This window comes from Onychomys torridus, chromosome 23 (assembly GCF_903995425.1).
Source record: "Onychomys torridus chromosome 23, mOncTor1.1, whole genome shotgun sequence".
NCBI classification, from domain to species: Eukaryota; Metazoa; Chordata; class Mammalia; order Rodentia; family Cricetidae; genus Onychomys; species Onychomys torridus.
Window position 1 is genome coordinate 62,387,751 of NC_050465.1, and position 26,089 is coordinate 62,413,839.

At 45.1% G+C, this 26,089-nt stretch overlaps 2 protein-coding genes across 2 annotated transcripts in view; one reads left to right on the forward strand and one right to left on the reverse strand.

Moving 5' to 3' along the window:
• Nucleotides 1-14,411, forward strand: part of Sgpp2 (sphingosine-1-phosphate phosphatase 2) — a 115,252-nt gene extending 100,841 nt beyond the window's left edge. The window contains exon 5 of the mRNA XM_036173673.1: nt 12,362-14,411. Coding sequence (XP_036029566.1) covers nt 12,362-12,913 — 552 coding nt within the window. The 3' untranslated portion in view covers nt 12,914-14,411. The remainder of the gene's footprint in view (nt 1-12,361) is intronic.
• A 6,931-nt stretch (nt 14,412-21,342) lies between these two features.
• The window catches only part of Farsb (phenylalanyl-tRNA synthetase subunit beta), a 59,082-nt gene continuing 54,335 nt past the window's right edge, over nt 21,343-26,089 (reverse strand). The window contains exon 17 of the mRNA XM_036173241.1: nt 21,343-21,909. Within this exon, the coding sequence (XP_036029134.1) occupies nt 21,758-21,909 (152 nt within the window). The 3' untranslated portion in view covers nt 21,343-21,757. The remainder of the gene's footprint in view (nt 21,910-26,089) is intronic.

Genomic DNA, 26,089 nt, shown 5'->3' on the forward strand with positions numbered 1-26,089 from the left:
AGTTAAATAAGCTCATCAGAACTCTCTGTGATGGAGAAGTCCAGCCTCACCACAGAGAGAGCATGGCCATATTTACCTCTTCTTGACACTCTGCAAAGCAAAAGGCCAGGAGTCAGGCTCTCAGATGGCAGGAGAGCTGCACAGTACTCCCTTGGGGAGCTTAGCTATTGCTCACAGGGCACAAGCCAACATTCCCCAGGAGCATGAAAAAGGACAACAGGAGACTTCATGTGTGAACAATCATGACACCAAGACCACCAAGAATTGAGATTCCCCTTTTACCTTGGTGTGCACAAGTATTGCTCTATCCAAATTTCATTTTCAAAGATGACCAAATCACTCTCCAGTACATTCTGAAGCTTTTATTCACAAGTGTGTTTCACAAAAGAAAGTGAGAGGCCCTTCCATGCTGCATAAGCCTGACCCTGTGATGGCCCCTGTAATTTAGCAAGTCAAGACAGACTTGGTCGTTCACCAATGTGAGCCTTGTCCCTCGGCATCATTGGAGAGTTCGCTAGAAATGCCATCTCAGGTCCCACCTGGACCTACATCATCGGCAGCCACATTCAAGAGCTTCCCTGTAGGGTTCTGTACAAGGTGCAATTTGGGAAGCAGTTCACACACATCCCCAGACGAGGCAGTGGCAATGATTACATACAACCTGCACAGGCCTGTTGGCCACTTACATCACATGGAACATGACTCTGCTCTGTTCTCTGGTTACTCTGAGGCCCTGCTGCCCACCCAGGCTTGAGAAAGATCACTTAAGAGTTTGACAGTGTCTTTTGTGTCTCCCGGCAGATTGTCCTACCTCCTACCTGCCATTCTTGTGAGCTCCTTAGCGGTTGTCAGAGATGTTAAAACCTGCCTGGAAACATGTCTGAGCTGCTGTCATAATCCTATGGGCCTGCCAAGTCCTGCCACTCATCACAGCTCAACTGTCCATACACATGGGAATTCGGGGTGGGGAGGTTGGTGTGCCTCATGAAGAATGACTGCCCAGACTCGCTAGGTCTGTGGAGACAAGAGAAGCGAGTGATTTCCTAAATTTGGCTAGCTACAGGTAAAGTTTAGAAATGGGCACTGTACCAGTATCATCTGTGGTGACATTTTATCTGTGTCCCCAGTAAAGTGTATCTGAAGATCCGAGGAAAAAGCCAGCCACCATATTAAACATACAAGTCAGGCATTGGTAGTACACACTTTTAATCCTATCACTAGGGAGGCAAGGATCTCTCTGGATCTCTGGTTCAAGGCCACACTGGCAACAGAGCCAGGCATGGTGGCACATGCCTTGAATTCCAACACTAGTTAACCATAAAGTTCTGGAGGTCTGTAAAGACAGACAGGAAGTGACAGAGCTGGGCAGGAAGAGGAAGTGATGAAGCTGGGCGGAGAGAGGAAGTGAAATGCAGAACAGAAAAGCATGTAGGTGTGGTAGCTCTCTTTGGCGGAGGATCTCCAAGTGGTAAGAACGTGGCTGGCTTCTTTCTGCTTTTCTGATCTCTCAGCTTTTCACCCCAAAATCTAGCTCTGGGTTTTTTATTAATAAAACCATTTAGCACATCATCCTCCAATCTTCCTAGATAATACTGATATCATACAAAGCTATAATAATACCAGATTATATCATTACCTTAAGAAATAAAAAGCCTGCCTTACTTTTAAGTGTCCTAGAACCATTTAACGAAAACATACAGGGGCTGGAGAGATGACCCAGGGGGTAAAGTACCTGCTATACAAGCATGGGATCCTAAGTTTGCATCCCTGGTGCCCACATAAAAGCCAGGAGCAGAAGCACATGCCCATGACCCCAGGGCCGACGAGGCATAGAGAGCAGGAGAAGCACATGCCCGTGACCCCAGGGCCGACGAGGCATAGAGAGCAGGTTGAGTGGCCAGCTGGTCTAGCTGAAGCACAAGATGGGTCAGTGAGATACCCTGGGTTAAGACGAAAGTGAGAGAGCGGCCTGGAGACCTGGCACCACAGCCAAGAGTGAGCTCTGCTCTTGCAGAGGACCAGGGTTGGGTTCCCAGCATCCATGGTAGCTGGTCCACAACTGCCTGTAATTCCAGCTTCAGGAACCCAACACCCTCTTCTGGTTTCTGTGGGCACCCACATGCACACACACATACAGACACACAAATAAGTGATAAAAACAAATAATATATAAGGAAAATAGATTCAAATAAATTCTTTACCACAGGACACATAATCACCAGGGGATAGTTTTACTTACAAATATTTCAGTCCATCTGAATAGCATCAGATATTTATCTGCTTAATAGAACATCTTTTTTAAAACCTTTCCAAATTACATGTCTTCCAAAAACAAAATTAACATGGGCCAATTTTTAACATTTTTTTTATGTGTAGCATATTGGTTTGCATATATGTATATGTACCATGTATGTGCCTGGTGCTGCAGAGGCTAGAAGAGGGTATCAGGGCCCCTGAAACCAGAGTTGTAGATGGTTGTGAGCCACCATGTGGGTGCTGGGAACCGAACCTGGGTCCTTTGCAAGAATAGCCAGTGCTCTGAATGGCTGAGCCACCCTACTAGCCCTGGCTCAAAGATTTTATTCAGTCCACTGAACTGTGACTATGTCAGTAAGTTTTAATGAAGGAATAACTAGATCTTCCCAGAAGTATAATAAGGAAGTACATTAAGTCTGCTGGGCCATACATGGGGTCTAAATGCTATAGGGAAATGGCTTCTACATCCTATAGGGTCACAAAAGCAACATGCTCCAATCTTTGACAGAATCATTTTTTAATTAATTATTTTTTCTTATGTTGAAAGTACATTTTTTTCCCCATAACACATCCTAATTATGGTTTCTCCTCCCTCTCCTCCCAGTTCCTCCCCGCCTCCCTTCCCATCTAGATCCACCCCCTTTCTGTCCTCATTAGAAAACAGACAGGCTTCCAAGAGATGATAATAAAATATAATGTAGTAAGATAAAATAAAAACTAACACACCAGAATAAGACAAAACAAACAGAAAGAAAAGGCACAAGAAACAGATATAGACATAGAGACCCTCATTCCACTCATTTGCACACTCAGGAATCCAATAAAAACACTGAACTGGAAGCCATAGTGTATACACAAAGGTTGGGAATACCGGTAGGGTAAGAATATATATATATATTTAGACAAAATTTGAGACGCGGGGAGCCCTGACACATCGTTATGGACAAGTAACCTCCAAAGATGCTGTTTGCTTTTTTCCTGTTGGCCATCTACTGCTGGGTATACGGCCTACCCTTAGAAATAGTTTGTTTCCCCCATGAGACTCCCTTGAAGAAAACTCAATGTTCTTTTACAAGTGGTGATCCATTGCAGATAGCCTCTGGGTTAGGGTTGAGGGCAAATGTCCACTTCTCCTTTCAGTTCTAGGACCCCTGATGCACTGCAGACCCGTGCAAGCCCTGTGCATGCTACGTCAGTCTCTGTGAGTTGCTGTGTGTATTGATCCTTTTGATTTAGAGGCTTTGTTCCAGAATGTTTCCATCACTCTGGCTTTTACACTCTTTCTGTTCCCTCTTCTACAGGGTTCCCTGAGCCCTGAGGGGAGGGAGTTGATGGAGACATCCCATTTAGGGCTGAGTGTTCCAAGGTCTCTCACTCTCCACATAATGTCTGTGGGTCTCTGTATTTGTTCCCATCTGCTGCGGGAGGAAGCTTCTCTGATGAATGCTGAGCATGGCGTCGATCTATGAGTATAGAAGAACGTTATTAGGAGACATTTTTTCCGCTACTTTTTGTTTTTTTGAACAGTAGTATTTGGTTTTACCCTGGGTTGCCAAGCTCTGGTCACCCAAGCAGTGTTCCATCTTGTGGAGTGGGCCTCGAGTCAAATCAGGTATAGGTTGGTGACTCCCACAGCTTTGTGCTGCCATTGCACTAGCCTATCTTGCAGGCAGGCCACCATTGTAGATCAAGGGGTTTGTGACTGGCTTGCTTTGTTTTTCCTTTGACAGCCTGCAGAGTACCTTTCTGTCCCAAAGACACTAGCATGTAGGGGTGAAGGCTCTAGGTAGGCACCAGCTTGACTTCTCCATGCTCAGTGAGCTGTGTGGGTGCTGTCTTCAGCAATGGGGCCTTGCCGTCAGTTTGTGGAGAGCAACCCATAGTCTTAGCAACAACCTGGGTTGTTTGGGGGTTCCCATGGAAGCCCTCTGTTCAACAACTCAATGAGATGTCACAGTACTGGACACTTCATTTGGTGATACGAGATGTCCACTTGGGACTCTGTCTCACCATTATTGAGCAGTTTTGTTTACATTGCTTTCATATCTGTATACATTTTTGGAGGTCTCCTGTATTATGTTTCTGCTAAGAGCTCTCTATGTAGTCCTCTAATGGCCCTTAATTAGAGCTGGCTCTCCCTGTTCCCTGCCTGCCCCGCTCTTCCCGTCCCTCCCCACTTGATCTACCCATTCCAGTCCCTCCTCCATTCATCCATAGCTATCGATTCCCGTTCCCTTTCCCAGGGAGAAATGTCTGCCTTTCCTAGTCTCTTACTCTATATCTGACCTCTGTGGTTCTAGGAACTGTAACTTGGTTATCATTGAGTTAACAGCTAATATCTACATATAAGCAAACACATAGAATATTTGTCTTTCTGGGTCTGGGGTACCTCACTCAGGATGGCTTTTCTAATTCCATCCATTTACTTGTGAATTTCATGTTTCTGAGGATATTAGCATGGGCAAGTTGAATGGTAGGGGCAATTTTGTCATCTGTTGAGATATTATCGTATATTAAATACGATAGATGAATAAAATGAATTTCTTTTTACTTTTCAATCACAACTAAAAATAGTTATTTTTGTTTTTGTTTTTTTTTTTTTTTTTTTTTTTTTTTTTTTTGGTTTTTCGAGACAGGGTTTCTCTGTGTAGCATTGTGCCTTTCCTGGAACTCACTTGGTAGCCCAGGCTGGCCTCGAACTCACAGAGATCTGCCTGGCTCTGTCTCCCAAGGGCTGGGTTTAAAGGCATGTGCCACCACCGCCTGGCTAAAAATAGTTTTGAAACAAAAAGAAAATTTTGAGACAGTATCAGCCCAGGCTGGTCTGAAGCCTCCACACAGTAAACAGGGAGGTGAGCGAAGTTCTCAGCCTCCTGTGACCTTCAGGTGCCCTTTGTCCTTGTGTGATATTAAAATGAGGCTTTGCCTTATGTCCATGGTTTTGAGACAGGATTCTGTGTAGCCCAGGAACATCCCAAATTCACCGTGTAGCCAGGGCTCAGCTTGGACTGCTTGATTCTCCTGCCTCTACCTCCTGCATGAGGGTTATAGGCTGGGGCCATCACACTCTGCCTAGAGCTTTTCTCCTCCTCCTCCTCCTCCTCCTCCTCCTCCTCCTCCTCCTCCTCCTCCTCCTTCTTCTTCTTCTTCTTTTTTTTTTTGTGGGGAGAAGGTATTTGCTAGGCAAGCCTGAGCTACATTGCCCTCGTCTGTTATGTCCATACTTTGTAATATTTTTAACACGCCCATAAAAAAAACATTCCCTGTCAAAATGATCAATGTGATTTCTATGGAATCTTTAAATAGCCTCACTTTATTCTAAAACTACAGCCTATAGATGCTGGTGTCCTCTTTTCTGCCTCATGCGGCTCCTTCCCCAGACCAGTGAGTTTTCAGAAGGTCTATTCAAGCCTGTTTGTGGCCACAGATTGTCATTTTTGCTGGTCCTTCGCCCTAGGTTTATAACGATCCCAGGCCATGTAAGGTAGCACCAAGGACAGCCATGACACACTAAGGAGGCACTGGAGGAGCAGATGAGCACCCACTCCCAGATCCTGTGACATCAGAAGATCCCACTGTTCATGGCATGTGCCGTGGGCCAAGAGTTGCTTGCCTTCCTGCTTCTGATTGATCTCAGTTTATTTTTTTTTATCTTTTTTTGGAGTGTGGGCACACGTGTGTGGTGCACTCATGTGCCTGCTGTGCGCACGGAATGAGGCCAAAGGTTGACACGTGGTGTTTTCTTTGATTGCTCTCCACTTTATTTACGGAGGTGGGGTCTCTTGCTGAATCCAGATCTTCCCACTTCAGCTAATCTAGCCAGTTTGTCTTGGGGACTCCCTGTTTGGGGTTCCAGGTGGGTCGCCACACCCACTCAGCATTTCCCTGGGTGCTGGGGATCTGAACTCCGGTGCTTCTGCTCCATTCAACTATCTCCTGGTGTCCTTGTTTATCTGAGACAGGGTCTCACTCTACAGTCCAGGTTGGCCTGGAATTGCAATCCTCCTGCTTCAGCCTCCTGCCTGCTGGGAGTTAGAGGCCACCCCACCTGGCTTGTCCGTAGACCCTCCTGTGTGACCATTGGAAATAAACTTTTGAACTTATGCGTTCTTCCCCCCAAACAAATGTTAATGACGTTCCTGAAATCACTGATATGCATATTCAGAGCCCTGTGGCCTCCTGCCGGCTGAGGCAGCTATGGAGACCCGGCTTCATTTTTCCAAGCAATCAAATTAGCCTTTGCTATCACAGGAAAGCATATTCCGAGCTGTTCAGAGGGAAACACTGACAGATTCATAGCAGTTACTCTGGAGACAAAGGCCAGGTCTGGCTTGTTCCCTGTCAGTGGAGCAGCTTTCAAAGCAGTCATCATATCTTGGCTTTATCTGGGTTCCTGGGCTTCAGCCCACTCTGTGAGGCCTTCAAGGTTAGAGCAGGCCCTGTGCATTCTCAGCAGGGGACCTGGGAGAGGGGAGATGCTAGAGTCAGAGTCATGTCTCCCCCCACCCCTGCCTAAATGCCTAAATAGTCCAGGGACCTGAAAGCATTCTTTGCAAACAAATGAGCCAACTGCTGGCTCTGCCCCTCTTTCTAGGCAGATAACTTTGGGCAGCACCAGCCCCTCAGTAGTTAGTGTTCTTCAGGGGACATGTTGGGAAATAGGATGAAAATTTTTCCCAGTAAACCACATGGGATGGAGGGTCCAAATTCACAAATGTAGACTGTTCTTGAGGGGTAAAGGCATACTGTAGGAATTCCAGAGATGTTCACCAAAAAGTGAATGAGTCCTTGCTGTTAGGCTAAGGGTAAGAATGCACAATGTCCGTGTTAATAGCTTTCTTCACTAAACTTTGTCCTGATGTTGCTTCTGATACTTGTCTTTCTGCATCTGGCTTATCTTGCTTAAAGCAGTGACATCTACTACCATCTATTGTCCTGAAATGACACAATTTCATTCTGCTTTTTGGCTGGATGAAACTCCACTGTATGTACGTGTGTGTGTGTGTGTGTGTGTGTGTGTGTGTGTGTGTGTGTGTGTGTATATAACATTTTCTTTATCCGTTCACCTGTTGGCAGACACCTAGGCTGATTCCATAGCTTGGCTGTTGTGATGAGTCTGAGGACATTTTTAATATGAAAATACTAAGGTGGGCATAGTGATGCACACTGTCATGCCAGCACTCTGGAGGTGGAGGCAGGAGGATTAAGAGTTCAGAGTCATCTTTGGTGACATAGCAAGCTTCAGGAAACAATTTTCTATAAACAAACAAATACTATTGTGATAGAAAAAAGAAAATGGTATTAATTGCAGAAAATTCAGGAAAATATGGCAGTGAGTCAGTAAAGTGAAGACAGAAGTCATCTGTAATATTCCCACACAGGAAACCCACCCTCCATCATTTTCTTTCCTTCTGATATTTCATCTATGGCTACAAGTGTTTGTGTGCATGCATATGTGTGTACATACATATATGTGTGTGTACAGGTATGCATATACTTTAGATTTTGTATTCTCTTCATTATAACTGTTAAAGTTGAAGCCATGGCAGAGAAATGAGACTTTCAGAAATGTGTCTTTTCACATGGAAAATGGTCTTCCTCTATTATTAATAAGGAAACAGTGTTTGCTCATCTCTGTAGCTGTTTTCTCCAGTCCTGCCCAGCCCCACAGACCCTATAACCACTCAGAAGCTCATATTAATTAAACTGTTCATCCATTAGCTCAGGCCTACCACTGTCTAGACCTTACACTTAAACAGCCCATTTCTGTTAATCCATATGTCACCACGTGTTCTGTGGCTTTACCTGCTGCCTTTACATTCTCCTCCTTGGATGGCAGACTGGCATCTCCCCTCAGCCTTCTTCCCAGACTTCTCCTCTCTCTTTGTCCCGCCTATGCTTCCTGCCTGGCTCCTGGCCAATCAGCGTTTTATTTATCAATCAATCATCCACAGCTCATCTCATTTTTTGTGTGGACCACAGATTCGTGCCTTTTTGGAGTCTGTGATGTGTGCCCCTTTTTTATACTAATTTTGCTTGTTTGTGTGTGTTCTGATTTTTTTTTCTCTATTGGATCATGTTACCTTTGGTCTTCGTTGTATGAGTGGAAATAACCCAGAAAGAACCAGCTTTAAGAGTAAACTAATCCTTCCTTCTTTCATTCCTTCCTGAGACCTAGTCTGATAGTCACTGGACTCACTGTGACTGATGATGACCTTAAACTTTTGACCTCCTGCCTTGGGTGCCCTGTTTTCTAGGATGACAGATGTATGGCACTATGTCCTAGGTTGATACTGTGCTGATGCTGTGTGGGAGCCCGTTTTCAGGTTCCTCGTGGCTTTACCCAGCAGGTACTCATAGAAAGGATGATTGGACCACATGCCTGAGTGCAGGTGTCTGAGATGGTCTGCACTTGGCTGTGCTGGGGGAGGTCTTTTGCTCTGCCCCTTGGCGTCTCTATAAATACCCTAGGCAGAGACAGTCAGGGCTCGTTGGAATAGGTTCCAGGCCCTCTCAAGGCTATCCTTTATTTTCTATCTGTTTATCTTCGCACTATAAATCCTTCTATCTAATATTTCCTGCTGCTCACACTCAAGAAAACTCTGGGGAACTGTGGGGTTGGTGGGTAAATGCCCAGCAATGCTGGGGGTCTCTGCATATTGGGCAAGCACCCCACCAACTGAGCTGTCTTCCCAGTACCCTGTGATGTGAACTTTGTGAACAGTTTTATTCTCTTCATTTTCTTCAAACTTCTTGAGTAGAATCATAAGTCTACAGGTTTATATAATGTAGTATGCTTGGTAGTTTAATTATATTCATCTCTGGAAGTATTTTTGAATTTTTGTTTTGTTTTGTTTTGGGTTTGGTTTTTATTGAGTTTTATTTTTGGACTAGTGCTAGGGCCAGCCCTGTCTCAAAAAATTATTTAAAAATAAAATTATTTTAAAAAAAAAGATTGCTGGGCTGGAAAGATGGCTCAGCGGTTAAGAGTACTGACTGCTCTTCCAAAGGTCCTGAGTTCAATACCCAGCAACCACATGGTGGCTCACAACCATCTGTAATGAGATCTGGTGACTTCTTCTGGCCTGCAAGGACACATGCAGGCAGAACACTGTATACATAATAAATAAATAAATCTTTTTTAAAAATTGCTAAGCAAAAATAAATAAAATAAAATTTGGCGCATTTACAATTCTTCTATTTTGAAGTTTTTAAAAAATAATTTTGTTATAAGAAATTTACAGTCCCCAACCTGGAACTCACTAGTTAAGGCTCAAGTATTTTTCTCAGTAATACCTAGATATCTTTATTATACATCACCTTTGATGAAAATCCAAGTGTGTGCCTAGAAGGGAGGAAAAAACTCCATCAGCCATGTTGGCTAAAATTAGTTTTGCCTGAAATGCTGGGGATGTGGACCAGAATAATGTAGTTTGGGTTGACGATGGACAGTTAGCTTATAAAGGCTATTCCAACCAGATGCCGGGGACTCTGGTAACTGTAATTACAGAAGACAGAAGGAAACAGAGTAAATTCTTAATTCTGCTTTGAAACAATGGGTAACCAATATCCCAGACATTCTGGTATGAGAAAGCTATTGCCTCCTGACTCTGTATAGAGAATGTCTGGACACTAGTCCAGGAGCTTTGAGGAAGAACACAAATAAGCAATCTTGGCTCAACCCTGACTTTCTGGCCCAAAGGAAAGTATCTAATCACAGCAAGATTTAAAAAAAAGTGTGTGTGTGGGGGGGGGGGGCGGTATATGAAGTATGGTTCTTTAGCTACAGTTTAGGGAGGAGGGAAATAATCACCACCTGTGGAGACACATGACAGAGAGGCACAGCTCTAGAGCTGAGCCCTATGCGCTTGCTCTAAGAGCTTGACGGGTCGAGACGGCTTAAGCGCACTACTCACACAATCAAAGCAGACTCCATCTGGACCTGTTGCCAGATGGACTGAATGTAGTCAGCAGGAAGCTGCGGCTGTTGTGCTCTGCCATTGTTAGTGATCCCGGCAGCCCGGGCCCACCTTGCCTTTTTAAACTCCTCAGAGCATTCTCCTCGCCACAGCTGCATAGTATTCCATGGTATGACTCGACAATGGAATGATGCTACTAGAGGGAGACTTGGTGGGCTATTTCCAGCAACACTGCCTTGAAGAACATATCTCACTTCTGCTGTGGGCAGTTACAGCCCTGCGACTAGGTCCCAGGGTGAGGCTGCTAGGACAGACATAAATGTGTCCTAGCCTTGGCTGTCCTGAAACTCGCTCAATAGACCAGGCTGGCTTTGAACTCACAGAGATCCGCCTGCCTCTGCCTCCCAAGTGCTGGGATCAAAAGCAGGCACCACCACCACCGCCCCGCTATAAATGTATACTTTTAAAAGCTACTGAGAAGTTCCTTCCCCAGACAGCGTGCAACATTTTTTTTTTTTTTTTGCAAGGAGGGGGAGAGGGGAGAGCTTTGGCTTTTCGAGACAGGGTTTCTATGCGTAACTGTGGCTGTCTTGGATCTCGCTCTGTAGACCAGGCTGGACTCAAACTCACAGAGATCCTCCTGGTTCTGCCTCCCAGGTGCTGGGACTAAAGGCGTGCACCACCACCACCTGGCCCTTCGGTTTCTTGAACCAAAGTCTCACTATACAGTCCAAATGGGTCTGAAACCCAGCATCTTCCTGCCTCCACTTCCCAAATGCTGAGATTACACACATGCACCACCAAGCCCAGCTAACAGAATTCTGTCAGAACTGGGTAATGATTCTAGGGGATTCTCAGCACACTCTGAGAAGGCAGAAGTATGAAATTAGGGGCCCTCTCCAGGCCTCTGGGATTCTCTTAAGCTGTAGCAACTGGCACGTGGCAAGGTTAGTAGATGGGAACAGAGGAGCCCACTAACATTTTCATTTTCATTTGTTTGAAATGTTTAATTAAAAAGAATGACTATGGTTGGCATAAAGTTTTGTGAATTTGGGGGTGGTGAGATGGCTGATGGCCTGAGCAATCCTTGGGACCCACACAGAAGAAGGAGAGAAGGACTTCCACAGGCCTGCTGTAGCATGCACACGTGTGCATGCATACATATAAAATAATGTAATAATTGCTTAATGTTTTATGAGTTGTAGCATACATCAATTTTTATAATCACCATCTCAGTATAGAATAGTTTCACTCTCCCCAGACTGCCTCTTGACATCCTTTATGGTCACACCAGATAACCCAAGTCCCCTAGGCAACAGCTGACCCTCTTCTCTGTCACTGTGGTCTTGGCTTTTAGAAATGCCATGTAAAAAGAACCATGTTGTATGTACCCAGGAAGCCTGGTGGTTTGTTCCATTCGGCAGTATTTCCTGGAGATTTTTTCTGAGCTGTAGTATGCATCAGTAGTTCATTGCTTTTTTTAATTGCTGAAAAGTAATCTAGGACATAAATATACCACAGGTTATTTACCCATTCAAGAATCTGGGGTTGTCTCCAGTTTGGGAATTAATATAATCTCTACCAACATTCAAATACCAGCTGTTACAGAAACTCAAGTTTTCATTTTTCCCCAGTATGGTTTGATTCATCTCTCTTATTATGAGTTAATATTGGCGTATTTTAAATATTAGAAAGAAAATATTAAATGGTATATTCTCTTTGCTATAACTGCCAGGTACTTATTGGGGCATGCATTTCTCCTGTGGTTTTTATTCTAAACAAGGGTTTAAGGAGCTGATGGGCCATCCAATTGGTAATGTTTAATATTCAGTCTTTCAAGATGCAGTACCAGAGTTTAGTGCCCTCATAGTGCTGCCAAGAAAGGATGATGCCCCATCTGTGGAGACTATGACAATTCTTGTGACCTGAGGTATATATAACAAAGTCAGATTCAATGACTTCAAGACTATCACCTCTCAGAAAAAAAATTCAGAATTTATTCTAAAATACAGAAACACTCCTGTAAGTATATAACATGGCTAACATGGTGGGTCTCTATATGTGTTATATCCTATTTTCACTTCAAATTCTTTGGTTTTTATTTTCCTTAAATACACACGCTAAAATAAAACAGTGCGAAGACTGAATTTCAAGTGTCAATAAACCATTGTTCTTTTCTCCGGCAGGATGTGCTGGGCGGCGTGCTGATCACCGCATTCCTCATCACCCTCACCTACCCAGCCTGGACCCTCCTGGACTCGCTGGACTCCGCCAGCCCCCTCTTCCCTGTGTGTGTCATTGTTGTGCCTTTCTTCCTGTGCTACAACTACCCTGTGTCAGACTACTACAGCCCAACCAGGGCCGACACCACCACCATCGTGGCTGCCGGGGCTGGGGTGACCCTGGGATTCTGGATTAATCACTTCTTCCAGCTGGTGTCCAAGCCCACCCCATCCCTTCCTGTGCTTCAGAACATCCCACCGCTCACCAGAGACATGCTGGTTTTGGGGGTGACCAAATTTATGGTGGGAATCGTGTTGATCGTCCTGGTTCGGCAACTGGTGCAAAACCTTTCCCTGCAAGTATTATTCTCGTGGTTCAAGGTGGTGAGGAGGAACAAGGAGGCCAGGCGAAGACTGGAGATCGAAGTCCCCTACAAGTTCGTCACCTACACGTCTGTTGGCATCTGTGCCACAACGTTTGTGCCAATGCTGCACAGGTTTTTGGGATTGCTCTGAGCCTCCAAACAGTTGGAAACTAGTCCACTAATGTGAAAGGCAAAATGTGAGAAAGCAGTCGGGTGGGGCAATCTCAACCCCTCCTGTTTAAGGAAATCTTAGGTAATATTTTTGTTTTGCTGATGTCATATAGTTAGCTACTGCTGTGGCATCAGCAATGTGTTTGGTCTGTAAGGACTGTGCTCCCGTTGACCCCATCCTGAAACCACACCTGAGGTCTGTAAGGCAACCCCACCCCTTTCTGTTACATGGACTTAGGACCCAGTCTTGGGTGGATAGGAATTGTGGCCTGGCTTGGAATGGCTTCAAGCCCTGCTGGGCTCTAGAGGGCCAATAGACCTGAGGTAATATGAAGGCAGAATACTTTTTTTCAGTTCCAACCTTGCCTAATGCCTAGTCTCATTCCCCAACTTGGAATTGGGTTTGGGAGAAAGGGTGGTACCATGGAAAATTGCACTCCTTGGGCAGAGTGACGTCTTAGGCTGTAATCAGACTAAACTGGGCCTGAGTGGGTGGCGAGACTGTTGTGGGATAGTTTCCTGTGAAGAGACTGTGCGACAGTAGCAGAGCTATGAGGCCCCCAGGAAGAGCTTGCTTTCTCGCCAGCCCACCTCCTCCAGGCATTGTTAGTGAAACAAGCAGCTGACCCTCCTCGTATAGGGTTTGCAGTATCCCAGGTTCGGTTCCTGCACTAGTCTAAGCCACACTCGATGGGCTGCTACGTCCTCGCAGGTGAAAACAGGACACGCTGAGACTCCTGCTCGCTCTTGCTTGGTCTTTGGCACCTCCAGTTTAAGTAGCCGTATAAACTTAGAAAGCACTGGATCAGCACGAGAATGAATGAGCTTCATCCTCTGGAAGTCTGACCAAGAGAGGCTAGTCAGCCCTGACATTGTCTCATCCCCCCAATGCCCCTAATGTTACCTCATCCTTGCTCGGCTACTTTCTATAGGTAGAATCAGGGACTCCCTCTCAGTCTTCCCACCTCTTATCTCTTGGCAATTTTAAGGGCCATTCACGCAAGAACAACTTCAGCCTATTTTGGGAAAATAAGCCAATTAATTATAGCACCATTAAACCTAGCGTGGTCCTCCTTAGATGCAGTAGTTTTTAGGACAACAGCAGTAAAGAGCTCCTTCCCTGGACTCCTGCAGAACCATGAACAGGTATCAGCCCATCCCGAAAAGATGTGGTAAATGCAGAGTTACCAGTCTTTTGAGGGATGGTGCCACTGAAGCCAGTGTTTCATGATCCTAACACCTCAACACTATCCACACATACTGAACAAAATTAACCCCCCTTAAAAGTTACCAAGGTTCAGACCTTTGCATTCAGTGTGCAAACCAAGAGCAACATATTCTCTGATTTGGGAATGATGTTCTCTGATTTTGGAATGATGTTCCTTGGTACTGAACACAGTGTTTTAATTTCTCAAGAATAGTTCTTGGACTGGGCATGGTGGCACACGCCTTTAATTCCAGCACTCAGGAAGCAAAGGCAGGACGATCTCTGAATTCGAGACCAGCCTGGTCCACAGATGAAGTTCCAGGGCTACAAAGAGAAAACCTGTCTTGAAGACACAAACACACAAACAAAAGGAATAACAAATATTCTTAACAAAGTGCCCACTTTTAACTTGACAATTCTCTCATTTACCATAGTTAAGAGCAGGGATCAAAATAATCCATCATTTGCCTGGTTTTGCTCGGATAGTATTTCAGCTCCATGGCTGGGGTGCTACAAGCCCTGGCTTCAGGTACTCTCACCAAGGCCTAGCTGTTGATGAGGCACTTTCTCCCTGCTCCCCACGCCCAGCTACCAAGGAGGACTTATAATACTGGCTAATATTTACGCAGGATGGTTTTAGTGGGTCTGTCTGAAGCCTAGTGATAAAGGCTTTGCTTCCTGCATGTATATCTTTGCAAAAGAAGGGCTACATCTACTGTCACGGCAGCGAGCATGGTGATTAAGAAGTTTTAGTCCCAACAACAGGGAAGCTGACCACTGTCTGGGTGCATTTAAGGTCATGTTTACATAATTTAGATGGAGGATGAATTATATTAGCCACGCAGCATTAAGTAAGCAGTGGCCTGAGAATTTGTCATGACTGACCACTCTTGGATGTACTTGATAACCTCAAATGGATGGAGAAATTATTTATTGGAGGTGATGCCAAGTTTGGGTTTGGATTCCTACAGTACCAGTCTTAAAAGCTATTGCTTGATCCCTCTCAGTCCACCACGTTCACTTCTCACAGAGCACCTCACCCTGGTGAATGCTCTCTCGGGTCGCCTCTCAAAACACTTGGATTCTCTCTCTGGGGAAAGAGTGCCCCCTGCTGGTTAGGATCCAGTCTTAGTCCAAAGACCCTCTTGTTCATGCTCACCAGAAGGTGTCCACTGTCAGCCTAGGCTGGACCAACCTTGACACCAAAGCTTTTAGGAATATTGGCCCCTCTGGGAATCGAGAAGAATAACAGCCATCTTGCTTCTACTCCAAGGCTAAAGTATCCATCGGGAACTTGCTTTCCAAAGAGCTGTCATTTTTGTGTCCTATTTGCTCAGACCTGTGCCATAGCTGAATATGCTGGAAAAAGACACAGGCAAGACCCTTAAACTAATACCCCTTGATGGAAGCCACTGAAACCCCTCCACACTGTGCCTGGTAATGGGATTTTCTTGCCTCAATACACAACTCATCTTCCCAGGGTAATCGCAGCATGTGGTATTTCAGACCATATGTTTCAGGTTTCTATTTTGGAAGCCTTCAGCTGTCTTGCTTATGCACTGTATGTAAATTTATTCTTTTAAAAATAAAATCTCTTTTGTTTGACTGTGATTGTTAAATGCTTTAAAATCTAATGTCTGCTTCTGTGGAGTTTTTGTTTTTGTTTTTGTTTTTGTTTTGAGACAAGTTCTCATTCTATGACCCAGGTTAGCCGAGCTCACTGTGTGAGCTGGTCTTTAACGTAGCACATATTAATCCTCCTGCCTCAGTCTCCCAGGTGTGATCCACTCTACCCAAACTTAACCTGAGTTTTTTCCTTGGGTTTGTTGGGCCTGAAGTGAAGAGAGTGGAGAAAAGTCAGTGACAAGCTGTAGAACTTTCTGCTTCCAGAATCCCTCTGCACGCAAATACTGGTCAGTTTCATAGTGGCTACCGATTTGTCTAGCAGGAAATAAGTGTGTCACGTAGGTATGCTTAAGTCCTTCTAACTCGTTGATGAGAGAATCCTTTTGCTATGTGGAGATGGATGTCACTCACTGTGTTCAAAAAGAAACTGTCATGGGCGTTGCTGCTGAAGGGTGTGAAAGGTGTTCAAAGATGACTGCCCTAGTGGCTGAGCCAACTGAACACTTTCCTGGGTCAAATTTGCATCACTACAACACTTTGTCTGTCTTTAAGCACCCCAGCTTTCTCTTTAAAGTGACAAACTAAGTTATGCACATGCGAGGCTGTATTTGCACTGTGATCAGGATATACTTGTCACTTATACTTGCTGGACACCTAAGAGCTGTAAAGCTCCGATCTGTGATGTGGAGTTCTCCCAGGTCAGAGAAGACACAGGCTCAGAGAATTTCAAGTCTGAAGTGTCAAAGTTGTGTGGAAAAGCCCAGGCCATGGGATGGGGTGGGACAAGAAAAGGATTTATTTGGGCATGCAGAACAAGTCCAGGAAGGCTTTCTAGAGACTATTGCAGGAGCCATATTTAAAGAAGAGATCAGGCTGCCTTAGCAGCGGGGTGACAAGGTACGAGAAGATACTGTCTCTAGGGACCAGCTGGATGGAGGCACTTACCCCAGCTCTTACAGGGAAAACCTAGACTGAGTCACTATGTAAGAATCGGGCGACAGGTGTGGCAACGTCACAGGCTCCCTCTACCATCCTCATTCAACTATTTCAGTCGGCTTTGGATACTTCCTCTCTGCACCTCTGAACCACTTGTTCCCAGGTCCCCTTGCTTGCTTTTTAAAGAAGCAGCTGTGTGTCCCTTGTGCCCACCACATCCCGTAGTCTTCTCAGTTCCTCAAACTCTCCTACAAAACTGAATTGTCTTGCTGTGATCAGGGCTCTGCCAGAGCTCCTCACTGTCCTCCATCTCTGGTGACCAGAGCCATCTCTCCAGCACAAGGTTCATGGACCAGGCAAAGCACATTTCATTTTAGATGGTGTTCTCCTCCAAGCCGCTTGTAGGAGTGTGTATGCTGATATGAACGTCTGGCCTATCTTCCCATTGCTTCTCACCGTATGTCTGAAAGTCCCATCCCCCACCCCCACTGAACCCCAGGCTCACTATTTTGGCTGGACAGCTAGGCCAGCAGGCCCCTAGGATCTTCTAGTCTCTGCCCCCTAATAGTGGAGTCATAGACGTAGGACATGATACCCCATTTTTAATGGGTTTTAGGGATTCGAACTCAGGTCCTCCAGCTCTCACAGCAACCATTAACCCAGTAAGCCATCTGCCCAGCCTTGCTTGTATTGTAAACTTTGTGCTGGAGGCTTCGCTGTTTCAAAGTCCTATGACAAATCTTCATTCCTCACAAACATAAGACTTTAATAAATTAGTTTGGGCTTCCTATACATCCGTTGTTTTCTTAAAGTGGGGCACACCTGTAGTACAGACTTCCATACTTACATGCATACTAAGAACGAGAGCTGAATGTGGGCCATGAATAGAATGTTAAATTCTTAAAAACCATAGCCACATGAGACAAGCAAGCTCCATGGAGCCAGAAATTCCTCTTCCCTTCTCCACGCCTGTCTATGTGGCGTGCAAAACCAAACAAGAAAAGCAACGGTGGTGTGAGGAGCTCCGGCTGTGACGTTTATTTACCCACTCAACACATCTGCCAACCTTGCTGCTTCTCCTCTTGCTAGTACACCAGGGTCCCCTTGGTTGCAGCAAAGCCAGATTCTTCCCGTGAAGGTGTTCAAAGGAAGCCAACACTTCCGTCACAAGCCCAACTCAGTCCTCTCCTGGAGGGCAGGGCAGGGTGACAACTGGATGCTGCCTTAACACCTGAACTCACAAGGACTTCATAATGTGCCCAAGAAGCCATGCACCAAGACAGGAGGGGCTGCTCGGGCTTCTGGTCTGCAGCAGCTGTCACCTGGAAGCCATATGAGTGGCCCTGAGGGAAACAAATTATGCAGAGCCCACCAAACACACACCATCTTGCCCATCTCAGTTCAACACTGATAAAAAGCTGCTGAAGGGTTGAGAAGATCAAAGAAAGACAGCCATTACGCCCTATACAAATCCTAGCTCTGCGCCTCCTAGTGACTGAAACACCCAGTTTTCGTTGAGATCTCTGGGTATCACCACCCACTGCTGTCTGGGTGCTTACTCCTTACCAAGTGAGTAGTTCACCCAGACTTGCCTCCAGTGGAACTGCCCTCTCGCTGGCTCTCAGGAAGGGCTTGTTTGAAGGACCAGCATAGTCTCCTCCTTCGTGACACAAAGTGCTGCTTCTGGGAAGTGAATTCCTTTGCTACCAAGTTTGCTATCAAAAGGGCTCCTTGTGTCCTTATTGCCACTTCTGTCTGAAAGGGCTAACTTCATAAAGTCTGACAAGGCCTCTGATTTCTCCCTCAGCTGTGTCCCCCACCTCCCCATTCTTGAACTAAGCTGTTTCTAATGCTTTCTAACACACAGCCATGGCACAGCCATAGGCTGGCTTCCATAAACAGAAATAAAGGGCAATCCTGGAAGACACTGACTCTGCACTGTGGCAGTCACAAGAGTAACCCCAAGAGCACTGGGCTTGCTCTGGCCAGACATGATTCCACTCGACGCACTGCTGGAGGCAATTCAACCATGTCTGGCTGCCATGTCCACAGCCATCCTTTCTGCTTTCGGGAAATTCGGAGCCAAGCAGACTATCTGAACTCACAGTCTGTTACAGACACTGGGCCCATTTTGTGTTCACTTGTCCATCTTGTTCAGCTTGTCACGAAGGGTTTAATTCCTCTGCTTTTGTCCAAGGAGACCATGCTCCCCACAGCAACATCTGGCTCCTGGTGTTCCCAGAAGTGGACTGCCACCCTGAGTTTTATTATACAGGCTAGTCTCTCTTTCTTTTTATTTCTTCACCTGCTGAGGCAGCCAACATAGCACAGAGACAGTGGCTCATAAAGAACAGAAGTTTCTTTCTCACTGTTCTGGAGAATGAAGGTTCAAAATCAAGATGGCTTGTACGGGGCCACCATCTGGCCTATGCACACAGGACCTCTTTTTCATGTATGCATGGAGCAGGGATGGGAAAGCAAGCTCTCTGGCATCTCTTCTGAAGGTCACTAATCCCACCAGGAAGGCTTCATCCTCATGACCTCACCTAGCCCTAACTATCTCCCAAAGACCTCATTTGTAAGAACTAGCACACTAGGCATATTAGAGAAGGGCATTGGGTCCACAGTAATATACATCAAGCTACTCCAAGTCCTAGTAACATAACCAGCCAGAACTTGGGAGTTATCAGATGGGTCAAATGCTCTAAATTCGAGGTTCTATTTTGTTTAAAGCAGTTAATATCCTTTTTCAGGTCATTAGCCTCCTTTTGGTAAAAACATATGGAAGAGTCAAAGTCAGTACCAAAGCATCGGGGTTGTGGATACCAAACAAGTACAGTTAAGAGGTCAGTACAAAGACAACCCTCAGCAACGTTTGCCACTGCGCCTCTCTTGCTTAGAGCAGAGGCAACAGTGTGACTGGCTGGTTTCTACTCAATGTACTCCTGTTTAAAGATTTAGATACTTACTATGTGTAGATCTGGTACCTGAGCCGGTCAGAAGGTACTGCAGCCCCTGGAACCAGCTTGTAGACAATTGTGAGCCATCACATAGCTGGAAATCAAACCCAAGTCCTGGGCAAATGCAGTGTGCTCTTAGCCATTGAGACATCTCACCAGGCCCCATCATCTCTTGATTTCTACATAAATGAGACCGTGTGCAGTCTTTTATGCATGGCTCCTTTCTCTTAGCATGCTTGGACTCATCTGTGCTATCAGGATTCATTCATAGAATGGGCTATGTGGTCTGTGGCTACTATAAATGATACTGAGTATCTTGCATAAAAACTGCTGTATGATCACATGGGTGAAATAGCTAGATGATGTTTCAGGTTTCAAGGAACTAGTAAACTACTTTCCTGGCTGGATCACTTTATGTCCTCCACAGCAGTGCCCAACAGTTCCAGTTGTACACCAACATTTGACCCATCATTAAAGCATGAACTCTTAACATTTTTCAAAAATATGTATTGGTGTTTTACCTACATTATGTCTGCAAAGCACTTATGTACCCGGTGTCCTTAGAGACCAGAAGAGAGTATCAATCTGGAATTACAGATGGTTGCGAGCCGCCATGTGGGTGCTGGGAAATAAACTGAGAACTTGGCAAGAGCAGCTAATGCTATTAAGACCTCTCCAGCTCCAACATTGGCCATTTTAATGAGTATGAACAGTTTATCAATGTAGTCTTTATTTGTATTTCAATGAGGAGTAACCAGCTCACAGAAAATGACACAGAGACTTATTAATTATGAAAGCTCAGCTTATAGCTTAGGCTTGTTTCTAACTAGCTCTTATAACAAATTAACCCATTTCTATTCATCTATGTGCTGCCACATGACTCGTGGAATTTACCTCTCCTCCTGCATGTCTTGTTCCCTCTGCGTCAGGCTGGCAACTCCACCTTTCTTCCAGAGACCTCTCTGTCCCCGGAAGTCCCACCTCTTCTTGCCTAGCTATTGGCCATTCAGCTCTTTATTAAACCAATCACAGTGACACATCTTCACACAGTGTAAAGGAATATTCCACAACACACTAATAACCTTATCTTACTAAGTTATAGAAAACTGCACACACACATATACACACGTGTGCGCGCACACACTGTGCTGACTAGTTTTTATGTCAATTTGACATAGGCTAGAGTCATCAGAGAGAAGGGAGCCTCAATTGAGTAAATGTCTCCATAACATCAGGCTTTAGGCAAGCCTGTTGGGTATTTTCTTAATTAGTGATTGATGTAGGAGGGCTCAGTTCATTGTGGGTGGGGTCACCCATGGGGTTCTATGAGAAAGCCTTGGGGTTGGAGGTAAGCCAGTAAGCAGCATGCCCCATCCCCTATGGCCTCTGCATCAGCTCCTATATCCAGGTTCCTGCCCTGTTTGAATTCCTACCCTGACTTCCTTTAATGATGGACTATGATGTGGAAGTATAAGCCAAATAAACTCTCCCCACTCCCCAGCTTCCTTTCGGTCATGGTGTTTCAACACAGGGATGGACAGGACATGAATGGATGGACACACACACACACACACACACACACACACACACACACACACTACAGTCATATACACATATATTCACACATAAATCAACTTTAAAAAAGATGACTTGAAACGCTATCACTGCTTGACCATAACGGATTCTTAAAATTTTTCTTAAAGTACTGATTTTATTGATTAATACATGTCAAGTGTAGAAAAGGCTTAAACATGTACAATGTGTGTTTTATCAATCACTTGTTTCATTAGTAAGGAAAACATGGAATCCTGCTACACTGGAGTCATGAGTAGCAGTGACACTGATGTCCAAGCAATACTTCCACTTTGAGAACTCCCCCTGCCTGTCCAGGGCACCTCTCCCCGATGCAGTGCATGCATACACACTGGCTGCTCCACAAGCTGCCCTAATGCAGCTAGCTACCCAAGAAGCCAGACAGCACATTCACATTATTAAACATTAAAGCACAAATGGATGTTCCCTGTAAAAGAGGGCTGAAGGACACCGCAGGAGGGAAAGGGACACTGGAGGCAGAACCACACAACAGAGACCAGCTTCACAGAAAAGGCTCAATATTGATTTCTAGAGAGGAACAGGGCATGGTCAGCTCAAATTTGGTGATAACATCGGGATGAAGGACGCCAAGCTTCCCGATGCTCTGACCCCGGGCAAAGATTTCAGCACACCGCCCAGGGAAGAATGCAGAACCTGAAACAGAGTAAGAGAAAAATCAATGTTCCTTCTGAGGGGAAAAAGTCAATAGCCACTTAACACCAAAAGCCTACAGGTCTCCTTTAAAAATAACCATTCTTCTTGAAGCCACTGGCTATGAAAATGTGTCCTGACACTTTCTAGTAGTAAGAAGCACTTCTTGTGTTACACCAAGAAACTCCTACAGGAAAAAAACCAATCAGGAACAAATATGAAAATGAGAGCCCTATACTTCTGATCCTGGGGCCTGGGCTGGGAGGAGTCTGCAGGAGTATCATCAGAGTCTTAGGGGAACGAAGTCCCAAAAAGAAAGGACACAGGGAAAGTCAAATGAGCCTGCATGGATGGAACATGCTGAGAAGCAGGCTTTCCCACAGCGTACGTACTCCATTCTCTCCTTATGTCAACACTTCACCTTATTACTCAAGAAACCCAAGATGAAATACCACTGCCACGGAGACCTGCACACGTGACCACAGGCCTGAAAAGAGGCCTCTACGCATATCGGGAATATTGTCTGTAAAGCCCCAGTGAAGGCCCACCCCATGCCAGCCCCACACCAGTCCCAGTCCTAGCTGACTCTTGTTTTACTTCAAGGCAGCCAGGGAGCTTTCTTTATCTGCTGCCAGAGCAGTGATCCAGCTTCCCACCCAGTAACCATTCTTGAGGCTCAACCAGCTGAAAATAAACCAACAAGCCTAGAGGCCCACTCCCAAGCCACTAAATGACCAGTGCCACAGAAGGCTTATCAACGCTGGGCTCTCAACACGCTGGGCTCTGCTGTGGGTTAAAAACAATGCTGATTCATTTCTCTCAACACCCACTTGAAAAAGGATCAGGCCCAAGGCTCCTGAAGGATTCAAACAAAATGTTTACTGGCTTGAACTATAAATATCTAGCAGAGCTGGGCCACAAGCCTGCAGCCTGCCACTCAGAGCGAGTGCATTATTTATGGGGGAGCAAACTGCTGTGTCTCTAATAGCTCCAAGGTCAGCATAATTAAGAACACAGAGTTGGAGGGGTGGGTAGGGGAATCTGCTGTTGAGTTGATACCATAGAGACAGCCTTACACAGGCTGCCCAGCATGGAGACATACTTGTTTCTATTCTCAGCAAAGAACAGGAAAACATTTCTGTCATTCTGAACCCCAAAACAACATGACTATTTTTTTTTCCACATCTCCTCAAGCTCAGTGACTCTGCTTCACAGTCAAAGCAAGCTGTCCATTTAAGTGCTGCAGTTGGCTCTGTGCACTAATCCACACCCAGGAAGGGGTGAGGAAAATAACATATAAAACAACTCAGAACCCAAACTGGATAGATAACAGAAAGCCTGGCAGGGACAGTAATTCCAGTTGAATCTGATAAAGATGACACACTTTCACCCTGCCAAAATGAAAATATAACTTAAAAGACAACACTACCCATTACTAAAAAAATTAAAAAGACAAGAGTGTCAACTCCACCTCAACAACAGAAAAAATGGGGAGGGAGGGAAGGAGGGCTGGCTGTCCTAAAGGTGGAATGAAAAGGACTTTTCAAAGCACCCCAGAGCTGGGGTGTGCCCAGACCCCCGCTCCTCCCTGTAGACAGAACTGTAAGTGCACACACACACTACCTGGCAAGGGCTCTGGCCTGTTCTGAAAGGCCATCAGTAAAGGAAATGCCCAAGACCTTCCTGACAGCCTTGCTGTACCAAAGATTTCCTTTTATCTATTTTCAATTCCAATTTGATTGGATTCATTTTTACTGAAGCATAAAACCAAACTATTTTAGAATCTAAGCCAGATGTGCTGGTTCTGATGATGTTAGCAAAATAAAGCCTAAGATAAGAAATCAAACTTTTACCTCATATAACATTTTGATTCAGCATTTTTTTTTTTTTAAAGTAAAATTCAGTTATATTCTTCAGTTGCCAGGTTTACTTCACCTATAAATTTGGACCGATCAGCTAGGTACATAGTAACAAAAATATTTATACCAGTAAATGTAATTTTCTTTTCCCAGAGAAAAACAAAGAAAATTCATATCCAAAGCTATGTAACATGTTCCAAAGTAAGAGTATAAAAAATGATTAAAATGTTAAAAGTCCCCACTTTCCCATGGGTCCAAAGTCATCACCACTGCTGCTCCAAGGCCCTTGGCCATCAGGCTCCCCACTCCCATCAAGCCCAGTGTGGGTGGGGTCCCTGTGCCAGCAGCTCTGCCCTGCCGACTGCACACCTGGACTGGTTGTGACAACTTTGTCTTATACTGCCATTTTCCATTTCCCACTTCTAACAAGTTCAGAGGACGGTGTGAGCACCTACCTAGGAGTCTCATATTTCCTGTTCAATTAGCTCAAGCTGAGGTGCTATTCTCCACATACACAAATTAAAAAGCATGCAAAGGGGCCTTTGGACATCAAGGGCAGAGAGAACCTTAAGAAGCAAGCCCTCACTTGACTGATGGTGTAGGTGAACTAGAAATGCTGGTGTGGGGTAAAATGACAAAAATGGAAGCATTCTTAGTATTTTTAAAACTTACAGAGCAAACCAAACTCCACAGGCAGAACAGCCTCACTAATGAAACAGAGGGCACAGAGCCCACATTAAGAGTCCAAGGCCTTCTAGATGTGAGAATGCTGTCCACAGAAAAGACCACACCTCTCAGCTTAAAAGGAGTAAGAGACAGTATTCTGGAGCATTTTGAGTCACCGTTGCCTGGGAACACAGATTTACGTTACCCCAAATTCCATTTTTAACGTGGAAGCAGTTTCACAGGGTTCTTATAGTTTTACAGAACAAAGAAAGTCATAAATCAAGGCAAGTTTAAAATGTATTGGTGGGTACACCAGAGAGGTGGGTACATCAAGATGACGGAAGCTTTTCTATAGGCCTAAAATATTATCTGATGACATTCTTAGCTTTTGGATTGGTGGAAGCTAGTGTTCTGTTAACAGCTTCTAAGAGGTTTTTATTTATTATCATGAGGTATTGGTTCAGATACAGAGTTGGGCAAGGGATGGCTGCTCCAGAAGGCGAACACTAACCCAAGATAAAGTAATTATCTGAATCTACAAAACTTCCAGTCTCTTTACACTACTGAAATTCCAATTGGTCCACAAGTCTGCAGACACACAAACTCCTTGTGGGAGTTTTTTGTTTACAGCCAGACAGTTTCTTCTCAGGAATTTTCACTCACAATGTCCACTGCTGGCCAAAGGAGGTGGTTCAGCTCAGTACCCAGGTGGATGGATGTGACCCAAAAGCTCCAACTAGAACTAATATATCATAAGGTCTGTCTGAAACACATAACATCACATCTGAAGGCCACAGCCTAGGCTATCAGGAAGTCAGACCTGGACTGCAGCCAAAGCTGCCTTTATCAAATCACACACACAAATGTATTTCTGGAGAAAAAGCAACATGCTGTGCTTACAGCAAGCACACTACCCGCCGCCCTGTGAAGGGAAGCTAACATTCATATGCTGGAGTCCCTGCACTCTCTAACTGTGTGAGAGCGTGATGAAAAAGTCCAGCGCACCAGCTCCAACCCACATCTGCACAAATCCCATGCCATGACAAACTCAAGGCTTTACGTGAAATCTGGCCCAGTTATCATTTCTAAGGCAGAACACATTTTTGAAAAATGTTGCTCTCTATTGCAACACACATGGAAGCCCAGATAAAAGAAACACCAGTTAGGCACAAAGAAGAGCTTAATTTCCCAAACTTAGTGGGGTGTGAATAAGCCCCTTAATTAAAGTCTTTGTGTCCTTGGGGTCATCCCTGGGCCCATAATCTAGCGCAGTACCCCGTCTTTAGAGCGCTTTCTGGCTAACTGACCATCAAAGCATTTGGGAGTGCCTTCTCCTGCCCGTTCCCAAACACTTTCACAGTTTCCTTTTGCCTCATCATTTTAGAGCTGTCTTACAGCCAAGAGTGGTTGGCAGGAGCTTTCCACACACTCACTCCTTTCTTTAATTTCATGAAGTATCACAAGTAGAAGCTTTAGGTGATAACTGAGCAGACCACTCATCTGAGAGCACCAGTGTGTGTGTGTGTGTGTGTGTGTCCAAGCATGAGGCCCTCCTCTCACACTCCTTTCACTGGCTAGAGCCAGGTTACTCCTTAACACTTTATTTGACATGCTCTGGAAATATCAGCTGCTCATTTAATTTCACTCTTTCTTTTCTT